The sequence below is a fragment of the Stomoxys calcitrans genome, chromosome 3, assembly GCF_963082655.1.
Source record: "Stomoxys calcitrans chromosome 3, idStoCalc2.1, whole genome shotgun sequence".
Classification (NCBI taxonomy): Eukaryota; Metazoa; Arthropoda; class Insecta; order Diptera; family Muscidae; genus Stomoxys; species Stomoxys calcitrans.
The window spans coordinates 40,746,059-40,773,182 of NC_081554.1; the positions used below are offsets into that span (position 1 = coordinate 40,746,059).

Consider the following 27,124-nt stretch of genomic DNA (forward strand, 5'->3'; position numbering starts at 1 on the left):
GCATTTTTAAAGATCTCCCGAATTTTGGTCTTAAGCTCATATAAGACCAACTTACAGTCCAATTTTGCTTAAATTTGAAACAGTGGGTTATTATAGGACTTTCGACATCCGACCCAATTATAGTTCAGATTGGACTATTTTTTGATAAAGCTGACATATAGACCAAGTTGCCGGTTATGGGTCTGAAGATCATAAAAGCTGCCTTTTGATACCCTACACCACATTGGGTGTGCAGTCTAAGTCGTCGAAATTAAAATTTGTTTAAATTTGAAATGTAGAATTTTGACCAAAATCCGTACGTATTCCAAGAGTCACAGGGAAAATAATTGTGCGAAATTTTGGCACGATTGGATGGCAAATGATTTTGCAAAGTGATAATCGAGAGAGCTGTATCTAAATAAAGGGTGATTTTTTTGAGGTTAGGATTTTCATGCATTAGTATTTGACAGATCACGTGGGATTTCAGACATGGTGTCAAAGAGAAAGATGCTCAGTATGCTTTGACATTTCATCATGAATAGACTTACTAACGAGCAACGCTTGCAAATCATTGAATTTTATTACCAAAATCAGTGATCGGTTCGAAATGTGTTCATTCACCGTAACGTTGCGTCCAACAGCATCTTTGAAAAAATACGGTCCAATGATTCCACCAGCGTACAAACCACACCAAACAGTGCATTTTTCGGGATGCATGGGCAGTTCTTGAACGGCTTCTGGTTGCTCTTCACTCCAAATGCGGCAATTTTGCTTATTTACGTAGCCATTCAACCAGAAATGAGCCTCATCGCTGAACAAAATTTGTCAAAATTTGAACACATTTCGAACCGAACACTGATTTTGGTAATAAAATTCAATGATTTGCAAGCGTTGCTTTCGTGTAAATTGGTTAACAAATGACGATGTTATTGTAATATTGTACAAAACCAGACGAACATATATATGGGAGCCATGTCGAAATCTGAACCGATTTTTTCCAATTTCAATAGGCTTCGTCTCTAGGCCAAAAAAGATGCCCGTACTAAATTTTAGGACGATCGGATAAAATTTGCGACCTGTTCTTTGTGCACAATTTAATATGGGCAGACAGACAGTCCTGATGGACGAACGCACGAAATTCAATCAGCATGTGGAATACGTTGTTAAAAAGGCATTGAATGTGCACAGCGCACTTTTCAAAATGATGCCAAACATAGATCGCAAATTTTTGTCTACTGTATAGAGTCCCTTTTTGGGAACCGAAGCTAAAGACATCTTCAAGATCCTACATGACATTACATAGCTCGACGAAACTGCATACGTGTGTGCAGTGGCTACAGAACCATCTCAAGCGATGCAGCACACTTTGTTGCAGGGATGGTCCCATTTGATATGCTTGCTAAAGAACATTTCAATATATATATAGAAGTGTACTGGAAGATGGAAGCACTCCAAGAAAAGCCATTCGTAGGTCTGAAAGAGAAACACAAATGGAAAATTGGTAGAGGCGATGGGATAATTCCCCAAATGGCCGTAGGTCTTATAAATTATTACCAAACATAAATAAAGCATGGGGAGCTAAACATCAAACAAACCCAAGTTTTGACAGGTTGCTGCAGAAGATACCTGTACGAGTATCACTTAGGACACCATATTTCTTCACGGTGCCCAAATTATCCTACAATGGAGGTGGACGTTGAACATGTGTTATATGCATGTCCAACATTCGCCATAGGTCGCAACATGTTGGAGTCTTTCATATAAAGGGTGATTTCTTAGCTATTATATTTTTGGCAACACTGGTTGAAACAGCCCGTTGCACGTTGCGTGGTTTTCTTCACTATCAAACATCTTTAGTTTGGTCTATAATTTAACCATGAATCGTCTTAGAAACGAACAACTCTGCATGAGTTGTTCGTTTCTATTATTATTGAATTTTATTATCAGAATGCATGCTCTGTTATAAAAGTTCATCGCACGCTTCTTCCATTTTAGACCAAGCTCATTTTTGGCTCAATGGCTACATAAATAATCAGAATTTTCGATTTTGGAGTGAAGATCAGCCAACCAATCATTGCAGGAGCTACCAATGCATCTAAAAAAGTCACAGTTTGGTGCGGTTTATGGTCAGGTGGCATCATTGGAACATACTTCTTCAAAGATGATGCGAATCGTAACGTAATAGTGAATGATGCAAATGCAAATTTTGCCCATGAATATTCCACTAAGGAACAGGGGCAAACTTCTCACATATCAATGAGTGCAGTCCGATTCAAGTTTAAGCTCAATGATAAGGGACCTCCTTTTTATAGCCGAGTCCGAACGGCGTGCTGCAGTGCGACACATTTTTAGAGAGAAGTTTTACATGGCATAGTACCTCACAAATGTTGCCAGCATTAGGAGGGGAAAACCAGCGCTGAACATTTTTTTCAATGGTATCGCCAGGATTCGAACCCAGACGTTCAGCGTCATAGGCGGACATGCTAATCTCTGCGCTATCATTGGTGAATGATATCTATCTTTTTTTTTGTCCAGAATGCAAGAGCTTGACTTGCATGATATGTGGTTTCAACAAGACGATGCCACATGCCACAAAGCACGCGTAATAATTGACTTATTGAGAAGCGAGTCCGGTAAACATTGTATTTGACGTTCGGGACAGGTCAATTGGACGCCTAGATCCTGCGAATTAACGCCTTTAGACTACTTTTTGTGGGGCTATGCTAAAGCTCGTGTCTATACAGACAATCCCACTTCAATTGACGCATTCGAAGACAACATTGAAGCGTTTATTCGTGAGATACCGGCCGAAATGTTGAAAAGAGTAGAAGTCTAATCGATCGATCGATTTATATGGGAGCCATATCAGGTGGTGGGATGGGATCCCAGAATTGAGCCCGGACGAACTTGGCACGTTTTTATTTGTTGTGTCTTATAGCTGAAACTAAAGCATTTATTTTTGGTTCCAGAGCAATTTTATAGGTTTACTGTCAGACATAAGCCCAGACATAAAGAATGCTAAATATATTGGGTTGCCCAAAAAGTAATTGCGGATTTTTTAAAAGAAAGTAAATGCATTTTTAATAAAACTTAGAATGAACTTTAATCAAATATACTTTTTTACACTTTTTTTCTAAAGCAAGCTAAAAGTAACAGCTGATAACTGACAGAAGAAAGAATGCAATTACCGAGTCACAAGCTGTAAAAAAATTTGTCAACGCCGACTATATGAAAAATCCGCAATTACTTTTTGGGCAACGATAAGAGATAGATAGTAACGATAAGACTATTATTATAGTTGTATGCCTACAAGTAGTTGGTAAGATTTAGTAAATATTGCAAGAAATCAAAATAGCGATACTTAAATTGATTTTATCATTAATTGATATGCCATCGACAACAATTGTGGTTCTTATCCAAAATTTAGTTTTTATTATTCACTGTTGTTCTTGGAGAAGAGACATGTACGTGATCACCATCATATCGATATAACTATGGATAAAATATAACAACTCTCTCTAGCTCTCATTCTCAATCTCTCTCTCTCTCTCTCTTTGCCTTCAAAAAAAAAACAATGTTTTATTAACTAGTTGTTAAATACCTTATTAACAATGCTTAAGATTAATTCCAGTTAATAGCAGCTAATAGCAGCTAACATACGTCAACATTCTCGTGCCGATCATACAACCCCCAGCATATCGTACAACAAACGCCATCCATCCAGCCAGCCAGCCAGTCAAGCGCTAACGAACGTCAAAATAGCCCGCCAGTTACCATAAAACGATCGAAAGCACAAAATTGAGAGTTCATCGGCAGTCAATTTGAAATAAAAAAAGAAAAACATATTCTCATAAAACCGATGACGGCGTCGTGTTGAGAGTTGGGGCCAGCTTTGTTGTTGCCCGCTTCGCAATTGTTATTTGGCAAAAACAAAAACAAAAAACTCTGTTCTGGTAACAGAACATTTTATTTGCTTATTCAGCGCTTAGAGAGAATCCAGCACTGGCCCTCTTGCTGTCCGCCGCACATTAGCGCAATTCAGCGATCACTTGACGGCGTATAAAACGTTTGAGCGAATTTAAAAGAATTTCAGTCGATTTTGAAAAATTAAAAGCGACAGTCCATCTCTCTCACCAGCAACGGGAAACTGAGCAAGGCCAAAGGAAAATTTAAATTCAAATTGAAAGTGAAACGGTTTTCTAACGGTTAAAGGCCTATCAGTAACGGAGTTGATCAAGAGACCTACATTTTAGCGAAAAGAAAAAAAACTGGTGGAAATTAAAGAAAATTGCATTGAAAAAGAATTTTTTTAAAAACAACACAGAAAAAAAAGAAAATTTTTAGCAAAATGGAGTTAAAATTTCAATTATGCAGCCTGTTTGTGATTTTAAGCGTAATTCAAGGTGATTATAAAAAATAACGAAAAAAAACTTAAAGTGCCATTAAAATTATAAACAAAAAAGCAAATGCTTTTATAAAAATTTATTAACCAAAAAGAAAATTTTTTCTTAAACTAAACATTTTTATCCTCCAAGGAAATCTACATATGTTAGAAAATTTTTTCGTAGAAACGAATTGTATAACAAAAATGTTTCCAATAAAAGTGCCCATAAACTTATAAACATAATTTTATATGATACCCTACACATAACAGTTGATGATGGTAAAATTATCGAAAAGAAAAAAAAATTCTGATAAAAATGAGCATGAAGAGCATAAAGAACCCCCAGTTCTTGTTTTTTTTTTCAATTATAATAAAATGATGACAAAATTTATTTTAAGAGTCTTTTCACATTAAACAAGTGATCAATTACCCACGAAAATGCCTTTTGACCGACATTTTTATCTAATAAACAAATATTGAAAATCTGTTTGCTTTGTAAAAAAGTCTTTCGAAATGATATGGTTCCAAGTCTAGAAAAGCTGGAGATTTGAAATTGTCATAAGCATGATTTGGCAAAAGTGAACATCAACATTTAAATCTTTTTAATATTGAAAATGTGCAAATAATCATCACATCATGGAAAATTCAAAATTGTGTGAAAAGTTTTCGATTATAAATATTAGATTAGAAATATTAATTTAAAATTGGACAAAAAAAATTGCATCCATGCGGAGCATTAGATATTCACCACCATGGATTCATTTGTTATTCTATGTGAAGAGTGAAGAGAACGCCCCAAACTTCAACCCAAATCAGGCAAAACTTAAGGCTTCTTGGGGCAGTATAAGACTTATCGAGACATAGGTTTATAAGAGAGCTATATCAGATTATAGACCGATTTTGGTAATACCTACCTTCGAGTTGGCAATCAGAATAAACAACAATGTGCAAAAATTTAGACAAATCTGATAAAAATTACGGCTTCTAAGGCTGCTCAAGATGTCAAATAAGGAGGTTGGTTTATATGAGGACTATACCAGCGTGTAAGCCGATTTAGACTTTTCTTGGCATGACACTTGCAAGTTTTAACGTGCAAAATTTCACCAAAATTGGATTATTATTTCGGCTTCCAGGTAGGCTTGCCAGATAGTCGAGATTGGTCGGGACTATACCTTCTTTCTATGGTTATGGCAAAATCGCGACTATTAGCGACAATATAAATATTGAATGAATCAGAAGTATAAGTAAGAGGTACCTACTTTAGTGATATAAGTTTTTTATATTCGATGCACTTGAGTCTGCTATCGCCCCGATTTTATTTTTTTTTAGTGTAGTCATAAATTTCATACGTTATCGTTGAAATTAAGATCGAAATCGATGCTTAGTATGGGTCACATAGGCCCAAAGTTCGGTGTGGCGCCCCTATAGACCGTCCTCCCGATGTTACCCCCTGAAGGTGTATGGTATTCAACCATTGGTTTGTTCCCCTGTCCGTCCTTCTATGCAAAGTTAGCGTTTGTACGAATGAAGTTAGCCGCTTCAAATTTGTATACCCTACACCACCAGTGTTGGCATTTTTGGTAGGTTCTACTTTCTCTTGGTAGGTTGGTAGGCGGACCTTAAGTTTTTCCAATCATATAAGAACCAATTTATATATATATATTTATATATATATGTATATATATATAAATATATATATATAAATAAATAAAATGTTTTCAGGACCGCAATTACATTTTGGGCAACCCAATATATATATATATATATATATATATATATATATATATATATATATATATATATATATATTATATATATATTATATATTCGTCCTGGAGGGCGCAATTCTCATCCGATTTGGTTGAAATTTTGCCGAATATTATGTGAAAGGGTCTATAATCTGATATAGCTCCCATATAAACCGGTCTCCTGATTTTACTTCTTGAGTCTATATAGGGCACAACGACTTCTACTATGGTCTCCAACATCCAAACCATGTATGGTCCGAATCGGCCCATATTCTGATATGGCATTCCACTTTTTATCCATTATCCTATGTTTGCCTATAAAGAGATACTGGGCAAAGAACTTTTCAAATTTGATTCATGGCGGAGGGCATAAAAGATTCGCCTTGGATCCAATCAAAAAATTTATTGAATATTTCAGAGATTTCAATAATTATTTTAATTGGATCAATTAAAAAAATTAATTGAAAATTTCAAAAATTAATTGGAATTTCAAAAATGATCAATCATTTTTATACCCACCATTATAGGATGCGGGTATACTAATCTAGTCATTCCGTTTGTAACACCTCAAAATATTGATCTAGGACCCCATGAAGTATATATATTCTTGATCGTCCCGAAATTCTGATTCGATCTAGCCATGTCCGTCCGTCCGTGTTCTGTTCTGTAGGGTCCAAATCGGTCAAGAACCTGATATATCACCCATATAAACCGATCTCCCGATTTAACTTCTTGAGCCCCTATAAGCCTCAATTTTCATCTGATCAAGCGGAAATTTTGCACTGTTATGACTCCCAACAACGAGTGCAGTCCAAATCGGTCCATAACCTGACATAGCTCCCACATAAACCGATTTCCCGATTTGACTTCCTGAGCCCTTGGAAGCCGCAATTTTTGTCTGATTTGGCTGAAATTCGTACATGGTGTGCTGTTACGACTTCCAACAACTTTGCTAAGTACCGTATCGGTCAAGAACATGATATAGCTCCCATATAAACCGATCTTCCGATTTGATTTCTTGAGCCCTTACAAGCCGCGATTTTTCTTCGATTTGGCTGAAATTTTGCATAGAGTGTTCTGTAACGACTCTCAACAACTGCGCCAAGTACGGTCCGATTCGGTCTATAACCTGATATAGCTCCCATATTTTAGCAGAATCCATGGTGGTGGGTTCTCAAGATTTGTAAAGATTAATAAAAAAAACCATTTTTATTTTATTGAAATATTTCAATCAACTTTTCCAAAAGCTGTTATATTGATATTATCATTCTGGTGATTGAAGCAATTATAATTAAAATAATTAATGGGATCAATTAATTTGGTGATTAAAACCAATTGTTATTTTTTTCTATGTAAATAAGCTGTATCATGTAACCGACCAAACCCGAGATCGATTTGTATGGGGGCTATATTAGATTATAGATCGATTAAGATCATACTTAGAACGGATGTTGGGAGTCGGCGCAAAAGCCTTTATGTCAAATTTCAGCCATACCGTATGAAAATTGAGGACTCTAGGGGCTTAAGAAATCAAAAGCGATCGGTTTATGTGGGGATATATCAGATAATAAACGGGTTAGGATAATACTTTACGCGGATGTTAGGAGTTTTCGCAGAAGTCTTTATGCCAAATTTCAGCCAAATAGTATGAAAATTGAGGCTTATAGGGTATAAAGAAGTCAAACCCGGAGATTGGTTTGTTTTATGTGGAGGCTATATCAGGTTATAAACAGATAAGGATCGTACTTGGCACGGATGTTGAGAGTCACCGCAGAAGTCTTTGTGTCAAATCGGAAGAAAATTGAGGCCTCTAGGGGTTAGGAAATCAAAACCGACAACAGGTTTATGTCAGGGATATATCTGGTAATCAACCGATTAGAATCATACTTTGCACATACGTTTGAAATCAACTCATAAGTCTTTGTACTCAAAAAGTCCAAACCAAAGATCAGTTTATATGGAGATATATCAGGTTATAAACAGATAAGGATTATGCTTGGCACGGATGTTGGGAGTCTACGCAGAAGTATTGGTGCCAAATTTCAGCCAAATCTGATGAAAATTTAGGCTACTAGGAGCTCAAGAAGTCAAAACCGGAGATCGTTGTACAAACCGATATGATCCATTTGCAATCCCCAACGACTTATATCAATAAAAAGTAGCTATGCAAATTCAGGGGGATATCTTCATTCGTTGGAAGTAGGTATGTACATTTTCAGGCGAATATCTTCATCCGTTGGAAGCTATATTTATTTTGATGGACGGAGGGAAGGACATGGCTAGATCCACTTAAAATGTCAAGACGATCAAGGATATATATATAAATAGTTTATGGTATCACAGATCATTACCCTCATTTGGTTATGCGCAGAAAATTAACTTTTTTTTGTTGTAGTTCTACCTAAATCTTTATTTACGGTATATTACTTGTCTATGATTGATTGACAGAAGTTACTCGTATTCATTGGTTTATACTTCGTTCACTATGTTGCAATTGTCATTTAAATCACTCTATGTGATACTTCTTCTTTGTGCAAAACCTCAAGAACCGCCAGTGACCAGAGATGATTGGACAAGTATTCGCAAATGAAGACACAAAGTAATCATTTTCATTGCCTTTTAATAATTTATTCATCTTCCAGATAAGTGAATTACTTTTGCTTTAGCACCAATCATATCTTTGATAATAAGTATATAAGTTATTTTTCCTTTTCGATCCTAAAATGTTATATCTGTATACAAGAGCTCTTGGACTATGTGAACGAAATCGATGCATTTCTTCAGAGACAATCAATATTCAGGACATATTTTGAGTACACATTACTCTGATATCTCATGTCTTATGTGTGCTATGTGAAGGTAATGTATCTTGTTGTATGTTAAATCCCATAGTACTGAATGCTTTTCACAGTAATACTAGGTGATGATTTGACTGGCTATGAAACCCAGCAAACATTTTGATCCATAACAAATTCAATGTGTTTGAAATCAATTAGAAAAAATTACTTGAGCAATTTGTTGATGAACAGGGAAGAAAACTTGAATATCCTTCTTTAAGGGATGGGGATTTTATTTCTTACTATAATATTATGAATAAAACAGAAACTAAATCGATCTAGTTACTAAACGTAGATTGTTAGGAATGTCAGAGAGTATATTGAATTAGGTTAAAACTTTAATATAATTTTCATATAATATAATTATGTACTCACAATTTGAGTTCCATATTTAACATAACGTACCTACCTTCTCAGGGTGAAGGAAATCTTCCCTCATATCTAATAGAGCTGACCGAAGCATTTTGTAGATCAATGAAATGGCGTGACATTCTTATACTCCAATCTGAATGGCTTGCCGAAGAATGACACTTCTGGTATAGTAGGTTGACATAAAACCTGAAATGAAACAAATGCCGGCAACATTAGTGAAAAGATTATAAAAGCTTAAAATTATTTTGATGTTTTCCAGGAAAGTTTCAACATATAAAAGTTTATGTATTGTACCACCTTAGTGCAATCTTATTGCCACATATTATCTGTGTGTAGTGGCAAGGTATTTTACGATTAACATTTAAAATGTTCCACTGTTAGCTCTTTTATTTATTTATGACTTTCTAATTTAATTACTTTTTTTTTTTTGGACAACCTCTTTTCTTTGCCATTTATCATGTCTTATCATTATGTCAAGTTCATGTTTAGCGTAATAAGGCATAGGAATCAAACATTTGTATTTGGAAGTTGGTGGGCAAAGACAGTTAGCTGGTAGACAAGTCATATTTTACGCAATTGAATATTAATAAATTATTCAATACGATTTGTGATAGGGCTCCTCTGGATGATTTCATCTTTTTGCAGTTCTTTTTTTTAAAGTAATTTTTAATTTATATCGAATGTCTCATTTGAATTATTGATTTTTGTTGTAATCAAGTTAGTAAATCAAATATATGTTTGTCATATTTTATTCATTTATTTGTAATATCAGTACAACAAGCCTTTTAATTTATAAATTACAGTACAGGGAAAATAATGTTGTGTTTTACAATGTTAAGTTCGGAGATAAAAATAAGTGTATTTTCTTTGTCTTGAGAAACATAACTAAATAGTATAGCATTAGATAGTCTTCAATGTTCTAGAAGCAAATACAAATTAACAAACACAAATTAGATTGAATGAAGTCAATGTTTACTGCAGTATGAAAACATGTACTAAAAACTTTGAGCGTTGCCAATGGTTGGAATGACATTTGGGAGTTGCTTCTAGAGATGAATTGTTCGTTTGCGAAATTGATTTTGAGATGACTTTGTGCCGTTGTGACTGTTGTATATGGTTTCTTCCTCTTGAAGATATCGTAAATTGTAGCCTGTTATACAAATACAGTGGCATACACTTGTATGTTATTTTATGAAGAACTATCAAAGTCTTGTGCTTCAAATTTGATTAAGAAAAATTCCAAAGCCTTTCATGAGTAGGACTCCAAAATGCACTTCAAAGACCCAACAGCTGCTGTGGTGGCATCAGATCGTAGAATGTTGTCCTCCCCTCCTATAGGTGTGGGTGCCTAGGCACCTGTAGTCGAAAGTTATGATTCAAGCGCACAACCAGTCGTCAGAATAACAAATAAGGAATACACGGAAATAAGGAATACACTAACAAATAAGGAATACAAATAGCTCTTGCAAGTATTCTGGGGAAACCAAGACAGCTGGAGTCTTCGCAATGGAGACTCTAGACAGTGACCTGGGGAGGCAGACAAGTTCATAAAATCATCGAAGGAAGTCCGCACGGCCTCTGAGTCTTCATGAAGGACTGTGACTTCCCAAAGGATGCCACAGAAATCAGGGAAGAGGAAGGTGGTTGCAGAGAAAGGTAAGGAGCCGCCCTCTTATGCCGGAATGGCAAAGAAGCACAACGGAGATGACTTATGCAGTCATCGATATCGGCTAAGCATCCGGTAGGATATCACCAGATCGTCTGTCCCACGTGAGGCATTTGGTAAACGAACGGGTTATCGAACATATGCTGAACTCTGAAGGGGGCCACCCATACGAATTATGAGCTGTGAGTATAGAAGCGACATCTTAACGTTGCACTTTGCGTCAGGAGAATGTATTGATACCGTCTAAAAGGTCGGTGGAAGTATCCATACACCTCTGGTGCGCAAAGCTCGACCTTGTGAGAAAGGTGGACATCCCACAGCTCATAAAGGCGACGGTCTTCATTAATGATGTGGGCGGCGAAATCGCAACGGAAGGCATGATTGAAGTCTTAAACAAGCAAAACCAAGAGTGGAACGCGGAGAAATGGGAGGTTATTCACAGGGAGAAGAAGAAGGAAGGAAATCTTCTTGTGATGGGCATTAATCAAGTCTCCGTGACAAGACTAAAGGCATGGCGTACTACAGGGCAATGACCGTCTTTTTCAAGATTGGAAAGAAAAATACGTAAATATTCCACATTGAGCCATCGGGCGATGCCGTGGTGGGACACTCGACGACGACGAGATAATCACCGACTTCCTCAATATTGGGAAGACTAGTATAAGCAAAGATCCTAATATCACAACTTTAGGCAGTGCAGGGGCGAGAGACTCAACACAGTCTAACCAACAGGGGCCCAACGACGGAACCATCAACGACTTTCTCGATATTAGGTAGACTAAGATGGATAAAGATCCTATTGCTGAAACATCAGGCAGTGCAGTGACAGAGAATTCAATGCCGCCTAACGCACAGGAAGCTGACGATGAGACCATATCATCCTATGAAGCCCATTTACTCAAAATTTGGAAGACTAGTATAGGCAAATATCATAATATTAGAACATCAGGCAGTACAGGGACGGTAGACTCAATACAGCCTAACGAACAGGGACCCGATGATGCAATCATCACCGACTTTCTCAATTTTCTGAAGACTAGGATAGGCAAAGATATTAATATTAAAACATCAGGCGGAGAAGCAACGGGAATCTCAATGCAGCCTAAAGGACAGGGAACAGACGATGAGATCATCACACACTCCTGAGAAGCCCATCTAATGGAGGACCAATGAGACCGTGACTGCGCCTTACGCGGTCCATCCACTTAGTCCAATTTTGGCATACTCTTTCCAACATTTCGGCCGGTATCAAACGAATAAATGCTACAATGTTCTCCTCCAATGCGTCAATTGAAACAGGCTTGTCTGTATAGACATGCACTTTAACATCTAGGCGGCCAATTGACCGATCCCGAACGTGAAACATGTTCACCGAACTCGCTTCTCAATAAGTCAATTGTTACGCGTGCTGTGTGACATGTGGCACTGTCTTGTTGAGACCATATGCCATGCAAATCAAGTACGGTCCAATGATGCAACCAGCCCATAAACCGCACCACTGCGGCTATGAGACTTAAGGTGATGGGAGAATAGATTGAGGATGTAAGCAGTTCATACCATCGCGATATAATCGAGGCGACGATCGGAAACCTGGAAGGAAGGGAAGAGGTTTCCCATCGGATACCTGAGACGGCCCTGGAGGTCGAGTGCGAAGCACTGCTGCTAGCGGCACAGTCTTAGACTGAAGGAACCCTAGAATTGCCATCTGGAAGATCATGTCACACGGATGAACCTGGCAAGGAATGCGTGAGGTGGTGTGGTGTTAACGCGAGGACGTTAAGTATGAAAAGATGTTCATACTTGACATCCATTCCTTACCAGGCCGGAAAGATCACGTACATTGTTGGAATGTAAGAAGGAGATTAAAGCCTTCTCTGACGATGGTATCATCCGTTTGGGTGTCGGGCCATAATGGAGTAAGGGGGAATGAAAGGGCTGACGATTTGGCAATGAAGTCCAGAGAACTGCCGTCGATAAACTTGGTTAACCCGAAGAAAGGTCGGCAGGATGACGAAAATCCTATGGGGAGAAACGGTTTGTGAGGAAAAGAATACATTACTGAAAGGAAGCAAGCAGGAAGCCAATAAAGCGTTCGATATCATAATAGGACACATAGGACAACGAGTTCACTTATGCAAAATCGGTGAGGCAAGTGATAGCATGTGTTGGGCATATAAGGAAGATAATGAGACGTTGGAGCATCTTCAATGTCATTGCCGGCTTTCACGACTTACAGTCATCGGCACTTATGTGGGGACACGATACCAGCCATGAACCAACCAAAGTGGCATGGAAAACAATTAAGGATTTTGTAACTAGCACGGAATTCCTAACTTAAAATTTTCTTTTTCGAGGTTACTTTTTAGTTTTTAGAGCTCACAACAAACCGAATACTAGCTTAGGCCAACTTTCAAGTTAATCACTTAAACTCGCAATAATATTCTACAACAATTCTGGAATCTGTCCAATCCCCTTGCGAATTCTTATCGTGCTTATACTAATAGCTATGCCTTCTAATTGGTTGGAGTTATATTATAATAGCTGCAATTTAAAAGTGATTCGTTATCACGCGTTAACTTTTTATTAGTATTGCAATATGTTTGATGAATAAACCTTGTGGCCATATAAAATATAAAATTAGATTTTAATATTTATACAATTCTTCAATTGGGGTTCAAAAATTCAATTAGGTTTGTTTAACTATTCCGGAGGTAATTTGAGACCATAATGGTCGGTATTTTTGATGGAATAAAGATTGATGCAAAGATATTAATTTTGTTTTCTAATAAAAGCAGGTCATATTACTTATGGGCATTTTTTATTATTCTATATTAAATTAAATGTGCTGATTAAGATTGTGTTGCTACTTCTTAAAAAAATATATCTACAAAATTGCATTTTCATAGAAATTAAAAAAAAAAGTAATTATAAGAATCTCTTCCGATTTAGTACAATGACCTCTAATACGATTTCCAACTTCCATACCAAATTATGTAGGTCCAAATCGGTCTATAGCCTGATATAGCTTTCATTGAAAAGAGTTAACATGATGTATTTCCTGAGACAGCATGATCAATGGCTTAGAGGTCACCGGAACACGGGATTAGTCGGTTGAATTGATACATGTATCAGTGTATCAGTGGCTCCCGTGTCAGCGTGACACAGGGCGAAACGTTGGCTACTTGGTCACGAACAATGGTTATGTGGCTCCTGTGCCTAACGAATAGAGACAGAACACTGGCTATTTGAGTTACCTGGCCGTGCTTCACTCACAGCGTGATTGAGGTACTTGATGGCAGTAGTAGACGTTGGATACGAACGGTAGAACCCTGGCAAGGTTAGTCACCAAGACTTGATTGACACACGCCGTTATTGTGACATTTCTTCAACGGAATACGGCAGTAGGCGTTTCTAACGAACGCGTGAACAATGGCTACTGTGTCTGAGGAAAAAGGGAAAGGGAAAAAAGGAATGCTACTTGAGTTACCGGGACGTGGTGCACTCACCGCGTGTTCGCGACACTTGGTGACCTGGACGCTGGAGTAGGCGACTGGCACGAAAGCGTGATCAATGGCTCATAGGCTCCTGTGACTGAGGGTAATGGCAGAACGCTGGCTTGTTTTGTCTTCAAGACGTAATATAGCGCAATGGTGGCACTTGGTCACCGGGACGCTAACTAGTCGATTGTAAAGAACCCGTAGTCAATGGCTCAGGGCGTATTCCGTCAATGGGACACGGGACGAAACGCTGACTACTTAGGTTTCCGGGACGTGATTAACTAACGGCGTGGTCGAGGTACTTAGACACCTGGAAGCGGGAGTAGGCGATTAGCATGAACGTTCAATGGCTCCGTTGCACCTGAGCATGAGGGACAGTGGCAGAACATTGGCTAGGTTAGTCATCAAAACATGATTTACTCACTCCGGGATCATCGGGACGCGGGAGTAGCCGGTTATAACTAACCCGTGATCAATGGCTGCTGTGTCTGAGGAACAATGGCAGAACGATCGGGAGATCGGTTTATATAGGAGTTGTATCAGGTTATAGACCGATTCGAAACGTACTCTTCACAGTTGTTGAAAGTCATAAATAAACATTAAATGCTCATTTTCAGCCAAGGGCTCAAGAAGTCAAATCGGGAGATCGGTTTATATGGGAGCTGTATCAGGTTTTAGACCGATTGGGATCGTACTCGGCTCAGCTGTTGGAAGTCTCTTTAAGACCCAAATTGTCATGGTGAGAAAATACGTCCTAGTTGGGGCTTGTTATGGTGGTGGGACGTCCCCTAGACAGTTGGTGCCGAATGTTGATATCAGATCCACGTCTACTCCCCAATACCTTTCATTTAGACCCCATATTTTCATAGACGGCAAACATGTTCGGTTTGGTGGTGTTTTGGGGGATGGGGCAGCCACTCAGTTACTTGGCCCTAAAAATATATATCAGGTTCGTGTTCTACTCTAAACTACCTCTTAATTGAGCCACATATTGCAATTGTCAGCAAATACATCCTATTTAGATGGTGTTATGGGGGTATGGTGGCCGCATAGACACTTTTTTCCGAAGACCTTTCATTTGTGCCCAATATTGCTATGGTCGTAAATTTGTCCCCTTTAGGGGATGTTTTTGGGGAGAGGCGGCCCCCAAACACTTGGTCCCATATTTAGATATCAGATTCGTATTCTACACTCAAATTCCTTATATTTAAGCCTCATATTCCCATGATTAGTAAATAAGTCCTGTTTGGGGGGTATTTTGGAGAAGGGATGGACCCCCAGACACGTGGTCCCACATTTGGATATCGGATTCTTATTCTACTCGCATATTCTTAAGATTCTTAAGCCTCATATTCCCATGATTAGTAAATAAGTCCTGTTTGGGGGGTATTTTGGAGAAGGGATGGACCCCCAGACACGTGGTCCCACATTTGGATATCGGATTCTTATTCTACTCGCAAATACCTTTCATTTGAGTCCCATATTACCATGATTGGTAAATATGTCCGATTTAGGGGTGTTTTGGGGGTTGGGGTGGTCCCCCACCAAACACTTGGTCCGACAATTGGATATCAGATACGTTTTCCAATCTTAAATACCTTTCATTTGAGTCCCATATTGTCATGATTGGTCTATATATATGTTTGGTAGGTTTTAGGGTGGGGCAGCCCGCCTAGGTACCCCATCCGAAATTTGGATACCAAGTTTTGTTTGTGGGCTACAGCAAGAGAGCACACAAAATTTCGCTTAAATCGCACCAGCCATCTCCGAGATCTGGTGTTTCTGAAAATTAGGGTAAGGGGGAGGGTCCGCCTCCCCTTCAGATTCCAATATATATGTTTGGTAGGTTTCAGATTCTATATATATGTTCAGATTCAATATATATGTTTGGTAGGTTTTAGGGTGGGGCAGCCCACCTAGGTATCCCATCCGAAATTTGGATACCAAATTTTGTTTGTGGGCTAAAGCAAGAGAGCACACAAAATTTCGCTTAAATAATCTCCGAGATCTGGCGTTTCTGAAAATAAGGGTAAGGGGGAGGGTCCGCCCCCCTTCAGATTCCAAAAAAATGTAGTACTCTATTTTCATCACGGGATCATTATGCACCATCAGAGAACATTTCCAGAATCTCGGTTCAGCCGAGTTTTTATATATAAGAAGATTAACCAGCTGTTATTTGCCAATGTTGAGTTCCGAGGGTACATTAGATTCGGCCGAACTGAACTAAACGCCTTTTTTTCTTGCCTATGATGTCATTTGCTTTTCGAACATTAAAAACACTTAAGAGCCCAAAAACAATTGAATTAATAACACATTTCACTAAAGCACATACTCATCATTTTGGTACAAATATTTAGCTTGGTTGAAGGTGGATTTTTTTTTACTTAAATACATATTCATTAGAATAAACAACCATTGAACAAAATTAATATTATGCCAAGTGTGACTTACTGGAAATAGTTATTGGAAATTCCGATATAGAGAGTAAAAATATTCTAGGACACAAATCATATAATTTAAATACCTTTAGAATGTCATTTGTAACAGATGGTCATAAAGATTAGAGTTTTATTAAACCTAATTAACTTTCACTGCAACAGCAATAGAAGCTGTAATAAGAAGTTCTCTAAACGAAATTTCGCATGCAAGTCAAAAAGAGTGAATGTAATCGCTTTAAGTTGACCATTTGAATATTAATAATGAAAGTCACAAGACAGCAAAAAAGGCGGTGATATAATCTCATGTTCGAAATCCCAAAGAAATGAAATGGGAAGCAAAAAGGTAGAAAATAATAATAAAAACAGCAAACTTGAACATTTCAATGTCATCATAGCATGTTCTAACACTTTTGGTCTAGTCTAGCACTAAAAAAAACCATAAACCAGTTTTCTCATTTCCATATGCAAACAAATGACTCCTCAAATTATGGATGTTGTCTCCGTTCCAGTATCATGGACTAGATTTAGTTATATGATAATGGCTTAAAGACAAAATTCACTTTCCGAATGCAAAACTTGCTGTAGAGATGATAAACGCTATGACTGGGCACAATAAAAAAATAGTAAGCAAAAATAAAAAAAATATGGGTGTTGTTCAAATAATCAATTAAAGCTGCATTTTAAGTGACAAACCAAGATTTTGAGTTGAAGGCGTTAAATGGAAATATCTCAAGCATGGCTCTGGCATGGTAAATAATCTACACTCACATGACCCTGTCTTTGTTCCGGCATCCAGAGTTTGCATTTGGTCAAATAGATTAAAATCATTTTGGGCAAATCTTATCAGTGCGGGAACATATGGCAATGCAGAAGATTTCTATCTGATTCTAGTTGGGTGGTAATCTTTTCCGCTAGTATTCGCTGTATGATAAAAATGCATAAATCCACTAAAATGGGAAAAAATGAATTCGCTTCTTTGATGTAGATTTTAAGCTAAGCACGTTATTAATTTCCGCATGGGGTGTTGAAATTTTTGAAGAAAATGGTATGAATGGAACATGTAAAATTTGTTCCCAAGAAGTTCCCAGTTGTTGTGTTCTATCTTTGTGCGTCCAGAGGGATCTGGGTCTGAGACGAATGGGTCTGGATGGGCAGCTAAACAGGTGACGTGTGGCGACTGTGGATGGTTGTTGTTGTGACAGTTTGTTGTGTTCTATCTTTTGTCTGCTTAATTCTGTTGAGTGTCAAGATCCAGGAACTCTGCGACTAAGATGGCGTGCGCCCAGAGGGATCTGGTTCTAAGACGAATGGGTCTGGATGGGCAGCTAAACAGGTGACGTGTAGTCGCTGGCATCAATCCTTGCTCTAAGGAGTTGAGGCGGCTGAATATGCCCGAACGTAATTAAGCCAGAACCACTCTGGTTTGCCGGGCGAAGGTCAATTTCTTCAGGTGCAATGGCAGGTGGTCGTTCTCCAAGGACTACATTCACCCGGTAGCTATTCACCGCATCTGCTATCGTGTCTGCATGAATGCTGTGTAGGTCTATGCTGTGGTCTAGAGGTTCTCTCTTGTAGCGCTGAGCCTCACGCTCTAGATCATTTAGATCTACCTTAAGGCTTAATCTAACTATGATCTAATCTAATCTTCCAGACATCGGGTACTATCAGAGTGTTCAAAGACAGCTTAAGGACAGTTGTAAGGTACTTGACTCTAGGTAGATCCAGATTCTTCTTGGGGCCCAACGCCATAGATGAATTGGCGCCACGGGTGACATTCGTAACTTCGTCCACGGTAAATTGTAATGGCTGTCCATCGACTCGGAGACCACGGATATGACTAATGGCTCTTCTCCTAGTCCTGTCACTCTCGGGATGTTAAATAAATAGACGGTTGAACAACCTGGCGCATCTCTTCGTATCAGTCGCAGTAACGTCGCCTGAGGTGCTGTAGTCCCTTTTACCGTGGATGGAAAATGAGCTAACAGTAGACCACAAATGTCTCCTAGAACCAGACCAGACGGAAAATGTTATGAAACGTGACGATTTATGGCCATACAGTTGCCCACTTATGTCGGGCTTGTATGCTTGGCCCTTAACCGGGTCACAACTACCAATCGGTAGTATGTACACGTTTTATAGCTCTATCTCGGCAGTACCATACTTGATTGGCTAGCCCCATATATTCCATGTAGACTTCACTAATGATATACTGCACGGAATATTGTGTCACGAAGGCCAATCCCCCACCTCCATTTCTTAAACGGTCCTTACGTAGCACATTGTATCCGTGTCAACTGTCCAGAAGAATCGCTGCAACCGATATGATCTTCCGACTCATAAAGTCGATCTCGCCATTGCAGTTAAATTTTAAAAACGATACACTTCCCGGCACTTGGCCGGCCCTCTAAAAATTAGAGGAGTCTAATCGGGATTTTGTTTTATATGAAGGCTATACATAAACTCAAACCGGTATGACTATTTTGACCAATGGCTTTCATTACTATGAAGGTCTTGTGGGTGTGGAGTTTTTCGTTTCTGCCTATGAATAAACCGATCAATGAGAGAGGGAATGCAAGATTTTGGTTGATTGTGTTCTTAGGCATGTGGAACTTGCTCATAGTACAGCCCAACATACTTGAGGCTGCATTAAACCACAAAAAAAAACTCAAATCAAGCATGAGATATCTTCAATGAGCTGTCACGTCTTTGCCACCAACATTCATTGAACAATTTTCTTCATTTTTTTTTAAATTTTTTTTTCTTCTTTTTTTTGGAGCTTGAATTTTATTTTCATCATCACTTTTCATGGTTAAAACAGTGTCGATCGTATTGACATAAAATTTAATTTAATTAGCATGTCTGTCGTTTATTAAATTCAAAACAAAATATTGTTGTAAATTGACACTCGACAAATTGACTGATTTTGTGGTTTTGTTCCATCAGGTTGTTGTGACTACATTTTAGTTTTGTTTTTTTATTTAGCTGGTCATCTATTTTTTGGTAACTAAAATAAACAATCGCTCAACACGTTCTTAATTTGAATGAAGTTGTGAAAAAACAAGAAACAGCTAAAGGAAAATACAACCACATGACCATAGAAATGACAAAAAGTGTGATATATGATGATAATGAAAGCGATGATGAAATTTTTTTCGACCTTGAATGAAGGCAATGAACATAGGTTACCATGTGAAATTAAATAATGCTAAATAAACACTGTGCCAGTAAGAAAGTTTGTTTATTTACTCAGCTATGGAGAATGGAATATTATTCAGTCTACCAAGTCCTTAAAGACTATGTTTGATCATGGGACAATATTTTGAGATGAACCACTTATGTCCGTCCATCTACATGGTGTAATCATATACAAATGAAACTAATGACTTAAAACTTGATAAATACAATTTATACAATAGCTTCCATATAAACCAATCTCCAGATTTGACTTCTTGAGCCTCTGAAAGCCGCAATTTTCGTCCAATTTGGCTGAAAATTTCCACATAGTGTTCTATTATGTCTTCCGACAACTGTGCCAAGTAGGGTTCAAATCGGTGAAGAACCTGATATAGCCCCGATATAAACCGATCCCTCCATTTGACTTCTTGATCCCCTGGAAGCCAAAATTTTCATCTGATTTGGCTTAAAATTTTGCATGTAGTTTTCAGTTTTCACTTCCAAGAACCGTGCCAAGTATGGTTTAAATCGGCCTATAACCGGATATAGCTCCCATATAAACCGATCTCTTGATTTGACTTACTGGTTCCCTCTAAGCCGCAATTGTTGTCCGATTTGGCTGAAGTATTGGACATAGTGTTCTGTTATGACTTCCAACAATTGTGCCAAGTACGGTCGAAATCGGTGTATAACCTGATATAGCCGTTATATAAACCGATCTCCCGATTTGACTAATTGAGCCCTTGGAAGCCTCAACTTTTGTCCGATTTGGTTGAAATTTTGCACATAGTGTTCTGTTATGACTCCCAAATACTGTGAAAAGTACTGTCTTTATCGGTCCAGAACATGATATAGCTCCCATATAAACCGATTCCCCGATTTGACTTCTTGAGCCCCTACAAGCCAAAATTTTTGTCCGATTTGGCTGAAATTTTCCATGTGGTGTTCTGTTATGACTTTCAACATCTGTGCCAAGTTCAGTGCAAATCGGTATATAACCAGATATAACTCCCATATTTTAGCAGAATCCATGGTGGTGGGTTCCCAAGATCTGATCTTAGCACGCTGCGACCCCTGCCGTTAGGTTAAGGCAGCATACTCTTTGATCATTTGGCTGCTACGGACACTGTGTTATCCTTGATAAAATATCTGAGCCTGCATGCAGTGTGGTTTACCTGACCCACGTTTTGAAAAATGTACTGTACTACTATTCCTGATAGAACCGATTGGAACTACGATATCCCTGGTAATAGAAGTTACATAGACTTCTATACGGATGGTTCCAAACTAAGCGACCAGGTGGGCTTTGGAGTGAACTCTAAAGATCTACAACTGGTCATATCGAACAGGTTACCCGACCACTGCAGTGTGTGTATCAGGCGGAGATCCTTTCAATTAAGGATGTGGTGGAATGGCTAAGATATAATGTGATAGCGAAGATTGGCATAAATATCTCCTCAGACAGCCAGGCAGCCATTAAATCCTTGAAGATCGTATTTCTGAGCACAAAAACCGCCCTAGACTGTCGCAGATCTCTCGACGAGATGGCTAAACAGTTCAAAATTCTCCTGTTCTGGGTGCCGGGCCACAGTGATATCCCAGAGAATTGTAAGGCGGTCGAACTTGCGAGTCTAGGAACCACCCTACATATTTGTGGGTGTGCCTCTAGCAACATGTAAGCTAAGTTTTCAGGACCAGGACCGAAGGAAAATCAATGATAGATGGTCACAAAGAGAGGGCTGTGAGCATTCCAAAACTATATAGCCTTATCTAGATTTGAAGAGGTCTACCTCTTTGCTGTCATAGGCTAGAACATACGTCTCAGTCATTGTGTCCGTCATGACAGGGCACTGTCTAATCGGAAAACATGCTGACCGACTGAAGGTTGCCAGCAACGACTTTTGCAGAAGTTGTGAGAACATCGGAGAAGAAGAGACTGTAGAACACCTTCTGTGTGTGTGGCCCGCACTAGTAGTCAGATAGAGTTACACTTTAGGTTATCATTTCGCTTTAAAAAGCCCAAGTTATTGGGCTTTTTAAAGCGATCTGGATGGTTCAACGATAGGAACTAGAAGGCATCTTCCTTCTTCTGTTCCTATGGTATCACAACGGAGGAAAACGTCTGAGTCTGATGGCAGACTGCCACTTAAACCTAACCTAGCACGCTTTTACTTGTTCCGTTCGTAACCCATCGATATATATTGGTCTAAGTCCCCCGAAGTATATACATTCTTCATCGCAATGACATTTTTAGTCGATCTAGCCACGACCGTCCTTCTGCCTGAGGAAAGCAGGTTAACTTTGGAAGTAGTAAAGCTAGGCTCTAAGAAATTCGGCAAAAGTACCTCCTTTTAGTGTAGGTCGGCTGGCCCATATCGGTCCTAATTTAGATGTAGCTTACATATAAACCTATCTACCGATAATACTTCTGGAGCCTCTAGAGGGCGCAATTCCCTGATTCCGATGTTGATGAAATTTCCCTTGATCCAATCGGTTCAAAGCCTTACATACTACCTCCCATACAAACCGATCTTGCGGAAATTTTTTTCAGCCTACGGAGGCCAGCGTAGCGCTATGACGCTGAACGCCTGGGTTCGAATCCTGGCGAGACCATCTGAAAAAAAAGTTTTTTTATGGTTTTCCCCTTCTAATGAGGTACCATGACATGTAAAACTTCTCTCTGTTCACGCTTTATGATGTATGGTCATGTGACATCTGCTAAGCTTTAATCTATATTTTAAAACCTACTTACTATGGGCATACATTAAATGCCATGCATGTTAATGTGATTTGTTTTTTTTTTTTTTTTGTACACATAAATCTGAACTCGATTAACTTGGCCCATAAATAGTGTACAAATTTCCATTTTCATTCAACAGAGTTTGTCTCCCTTTTTTATTTAAATTATACCGGAAGTAAATTAAAGAAGTCATCGTTTTTACTGAAATGGAATATTTAAATAGAAAAACGAGTTGCAGTTCATTGCCCTTTTCGTAGAGTTTAAAAAATTAGAGCTATTGGTTAGCAAATGTGATGGCTTTTGATAATCTAAAGGCTTATAATTTTGATATTAGCGGTTGTTATTCTAAACAATTAAAAGCGTGCTAAGTTCGCCCGGGCCGAATCTTGGGTACCCACCACCATAGATTCCTCTAAAAATTTCGGCTAATTAACTGAGTTTGTATTTGAATCACTTTGGTCTCAAGAAGTCATATCGGGATGTCGGTGCTTAGAGGCCTATTAGAGGCCTACGTCACCATATTAAGCGATTCGGATAAAACTTGGCGCTGATGTTGTAAGTAATAAGATAGGGATTTGGGCCAAATTTCACCTAAATCAGGTTAAAATTTAGCCTTCTAAGGGCTGAAGAAGTCAGCTATATCTGTTTATAGACCGATTCGGGTCATACTTGCCATGAATGTGCGAAGCCATAACTCGCATCTTTGTTCCAAATTTCAGAGAAATCGGATGAAAGTTGAGGATTCTAGGAGCTCAAGAATCAAATCGGGGGATCGGTTCATATGGGGGCTATATCTGTTTATAGACCGATTCGGATCATACTTGCCATACATGTTGGAAGCCATAACTCACGTCTTTGTTCCAAATTTCAGCGAAATCGGATGAAAATTGAGACTTCTAGGAGCTCAAGAAGTCAAAACGGGGGATCGGTTTACATGGGGTCTACATCCAAATCTGAACCGATATGGCCCATATGCAACCCGTAACAACCAACATCAAAAAGAAGTAAATTGCAAATTTGCCCATGAGCATTCCATTAAGGAACAGGGGCAAACTTCTCACATATCAATGAGTGCAGTCCGATTCAAGTTTTTAAGCTCAATGATAAGGGGTCTCCTTTTTATAGCCGAGTTCGAACGGCGTGTCGCGTGGGCGACATCTCTTTTGAGGAGAAGGTTTTACATGGCATAGTACCTCACAAATGTCGCTAGCATTAGGAGGGGATAAGCACCGCTGAAAATTTTATGATGGTCTCGCCGAGATTCGAACCCAGTCGTTCAGCGTCATAGGCAGACATGGTAACCTCCGCGCTACGGTGGCCTCCAATCAATAAGAAGTATCTGAGCAAAATTTCAAGCGGCTAGCTTTACGCGTTCGATCGCTATCGTGATTTTGAACGACGGACGGACGGACATGGGTAGTTAGACTCAGAATGTTGAGATGATCCAGCATATATATCGAATACTTTATGGGGTTGCAAATCAATATTTCGATGTGTTACAAATGGAATGACTAGATTAGTATACCCCCCATCCTATTGTGGTGGATATAAAAATATATACTAATTTCGTCATTCTGTTTGTAGCAACTCGAAATATGCGTCTAAGACCCCATAAAGTATATATGTTCTTGATCGTCGTGACATAAATCGAAATAGCCATGTCCGTCAGTCTGTCCGTCCGTCTGTCTGTCGAAAGCACACTAACTTTCGAAGGAGTAAAGCTAGCCGCTTGAAATTTTGCACAAATACTTCTTATTTGCGTAGGTCGGTTGGGATAGTAAGGCCAAATCGGTCCATGTTTTGATATAGCTGTCATATAAACCGATCTTGGGTCTTGACTTCTTGAGCCTCTAGGGGGCGCAATTCTCATCCGATTTGACTGAACCTGGTATAGGTGCCATATAAACCGATTGGGTCTTGACTTCTTGAGCTTTTAGAAGGCGCAATTGTTATCTGATTTGGCTAAAATTTTGCATGAGGTGTTTTGATATGACTTCCAAAAACTGTGATAAGTTTGGTGCAAATCCGTTCATAACCTGGTATGGGTGCCATATAAACCGATCTCGGGTCTTGAGTTCTTGAGCTTTTAGAAGGCGCAATTCTCATCCGATTTGACTGAAATTTTGCACATAGTGTTTTGATATCACTTCCAATAATTGTGCGAAGCATGAACCAAATCGGTACATAACCTGGTATAGGTGCCATATAAACCGATCTTGGGTCTTGACTTCTTGAGCTTTTAGAAGGCGCAATTCTCATCCGATTTGGCTAAAATTTTGTATGAGGTGTTTTGATATCACTTCAAATAATTGTGCGAAGCATGAACCAAATCGGTACATAACCTGGTATAGCTGCCATATAAACCGATCTTGGGTCTTGACTTCTTGAGCTTTTACAAGGCGCAATTCTTATCTGACTTGGCTAAAATTTTGCATGAGGTGTTTTGATATGACTTCCAAAAACTGTGTTAAGTTTGGTGCAATCAGTGCATAACCTGATATAGCTGCCATATAAACTGATCTTGGGTCTTGACTTCTTGAGCCTCTAGGGGGCGCAATTCTCGTCCGATTTTGCACGTGGTGTTTTGGTATCACTTCCAACATTTTTGGGAAGTATGGTCCACAGCGGTTCATAACCTGGTATAGATGCCATACAAACCGATCATGGATTTTGACTTCTTGAGCTTTTCGAAGGCGCAATTCTTATCCAATTTGGCTGTAACTTTGCACGTTGTGTTTTAGTATCACTTCCAACAGTTGTACGAAGTATGGTCCACATCGGTTCATAACCTGGTATAGATGCCATATAAACTGATCATGGGTCTTGACTTCTTGAGCTTTTAGAAGGCGCAATTCTCACCTGATTTGGCTAAAATTTTGCACGTTGTGTTTTGGTATCACTTCCAACATTTGTGCAAAGTATGCTCCAAATCGGAGCATAACCTGATATATCTGCCACATAAACTGATCTGGGATCTTGACTTCTTGAGCCTCCACAGAGCGCATTTCTCATCCGATTTGGCACAAATTTTGTACAACGGCTTCTCCCATGGCCTTCAACATACGTGTGTAATATGGTCTGAATCGATCAATAGCTTGATACAGCTCCCATATAATCCGATCCCTCGATTTTGCTGCTTGTGCCCCGAATCGGACTATAACTTGATATAGCTCCTCCTCCGTCCGTATTCAATATTTTTTGTTTGCCTAAAAAGAGATACTGCGCAAAGAACTCGACCTCGATGCAAACCTTAGTGGAGGGTATATAAGATTCGGCCTGGCCGAACTTAACACGCTCTTACTTGTTTTTCTTTATATTTTTTATGTACAAAGTTAAGGGATGTACTAAGAGTTTTCTACTCAAGCCAAATTTGTGTGTAATATGAGAATCAAACCTACATTACCATCTCAAGTTCTCTTTATAAAATTCATGTTTAACACTTCGGTCAATTGTTAGTTCAAGTTTATAACGCCTGTATGGCCTTTTCTTACTATCTCCCTGCCTACCTGCATGTTTTGCCAATTTGCATTTAAAATTTTTATGTATAACAACCATTTGAACGAAACAAAGAACGACATGCAAATTCACATAAAAATGCATGAATGACAAGCAATTGCAAATTCAAAATCCATTATTACTAACTGCAGAAAAAAAAACCGAATGTATTTACCAGTTTCTGTCGCCAATCTTTGGGTTGGTAGCCTTTTTCACACAACCATTCCCAGTTTTCTGCTTAATCAGCAGCAGCACTGCGACAGCAGAAAAGGTTGATATGTAAATGTTTTCAGTTAAGAAAACAAAAATCAAATAACAAATAAATTTTAATATTTGATTTTGGTTCTTAGGAAAACTGGTTTCGATCCAGCCATAACCATACCGTTGGCGGCAAAACATTTCCTTCCCTCGAAGACATGGCGAAATGACTTTGAAACGTAAAACATTTGGTTTATTCTAAGTCGTGGGGGGGGGAAGTTACAAAAAAAAAAAAAATAAAACAAAACTTCGTGTTGTATGACTCAAACGCCTATAGTATACAAAGATTTTTGGTTTTTTTGTCTAATTTCAAAAATCTTAATTGATTGGTGTTGTGGAAGTATAATTAATTATAATAATGAATTTAAATTTGTATATGGATTGAAATAAATCTTCCATTAGCAGTGCCATGGTTTCTCTAACGTAAAGAGATGTAAATTAAACGTCTGTCTGGCATAAGGTGAACAAAAAAAATGCTTAAATGAAACCAGTCTGAGAAATTGCCAACTGGTGCTACAATCTATGATTTAACGACA

At 38.6% G+C, this 27,124-nt stretch overlaps 1 protein-coding gene across 1 annotated transcript in view; it reads left to right on the plus strand.

Moving 5' to 3' along the window:
* Positions 1-4,038: 4,038 nt before the first annotated feature.
* Positions 4,039-27,124, plus strand: part of LOC106088076 (uncharacterized) — a 31,882-nt gene continuing 8,796 nt past the window's right edge. The window contains exon 1 of the mRNA XM_013253373.2: positions 4,039-4,382. Within this exon, the coding sequence (XP_013108827.2) occupies positions 4,328-4,382 (55 nt within the window). The 5' untranslated portion in view covers positions 4,039-4,327. The remainder of the gene's footprint in view (positions 4,383-27,124) is intronic.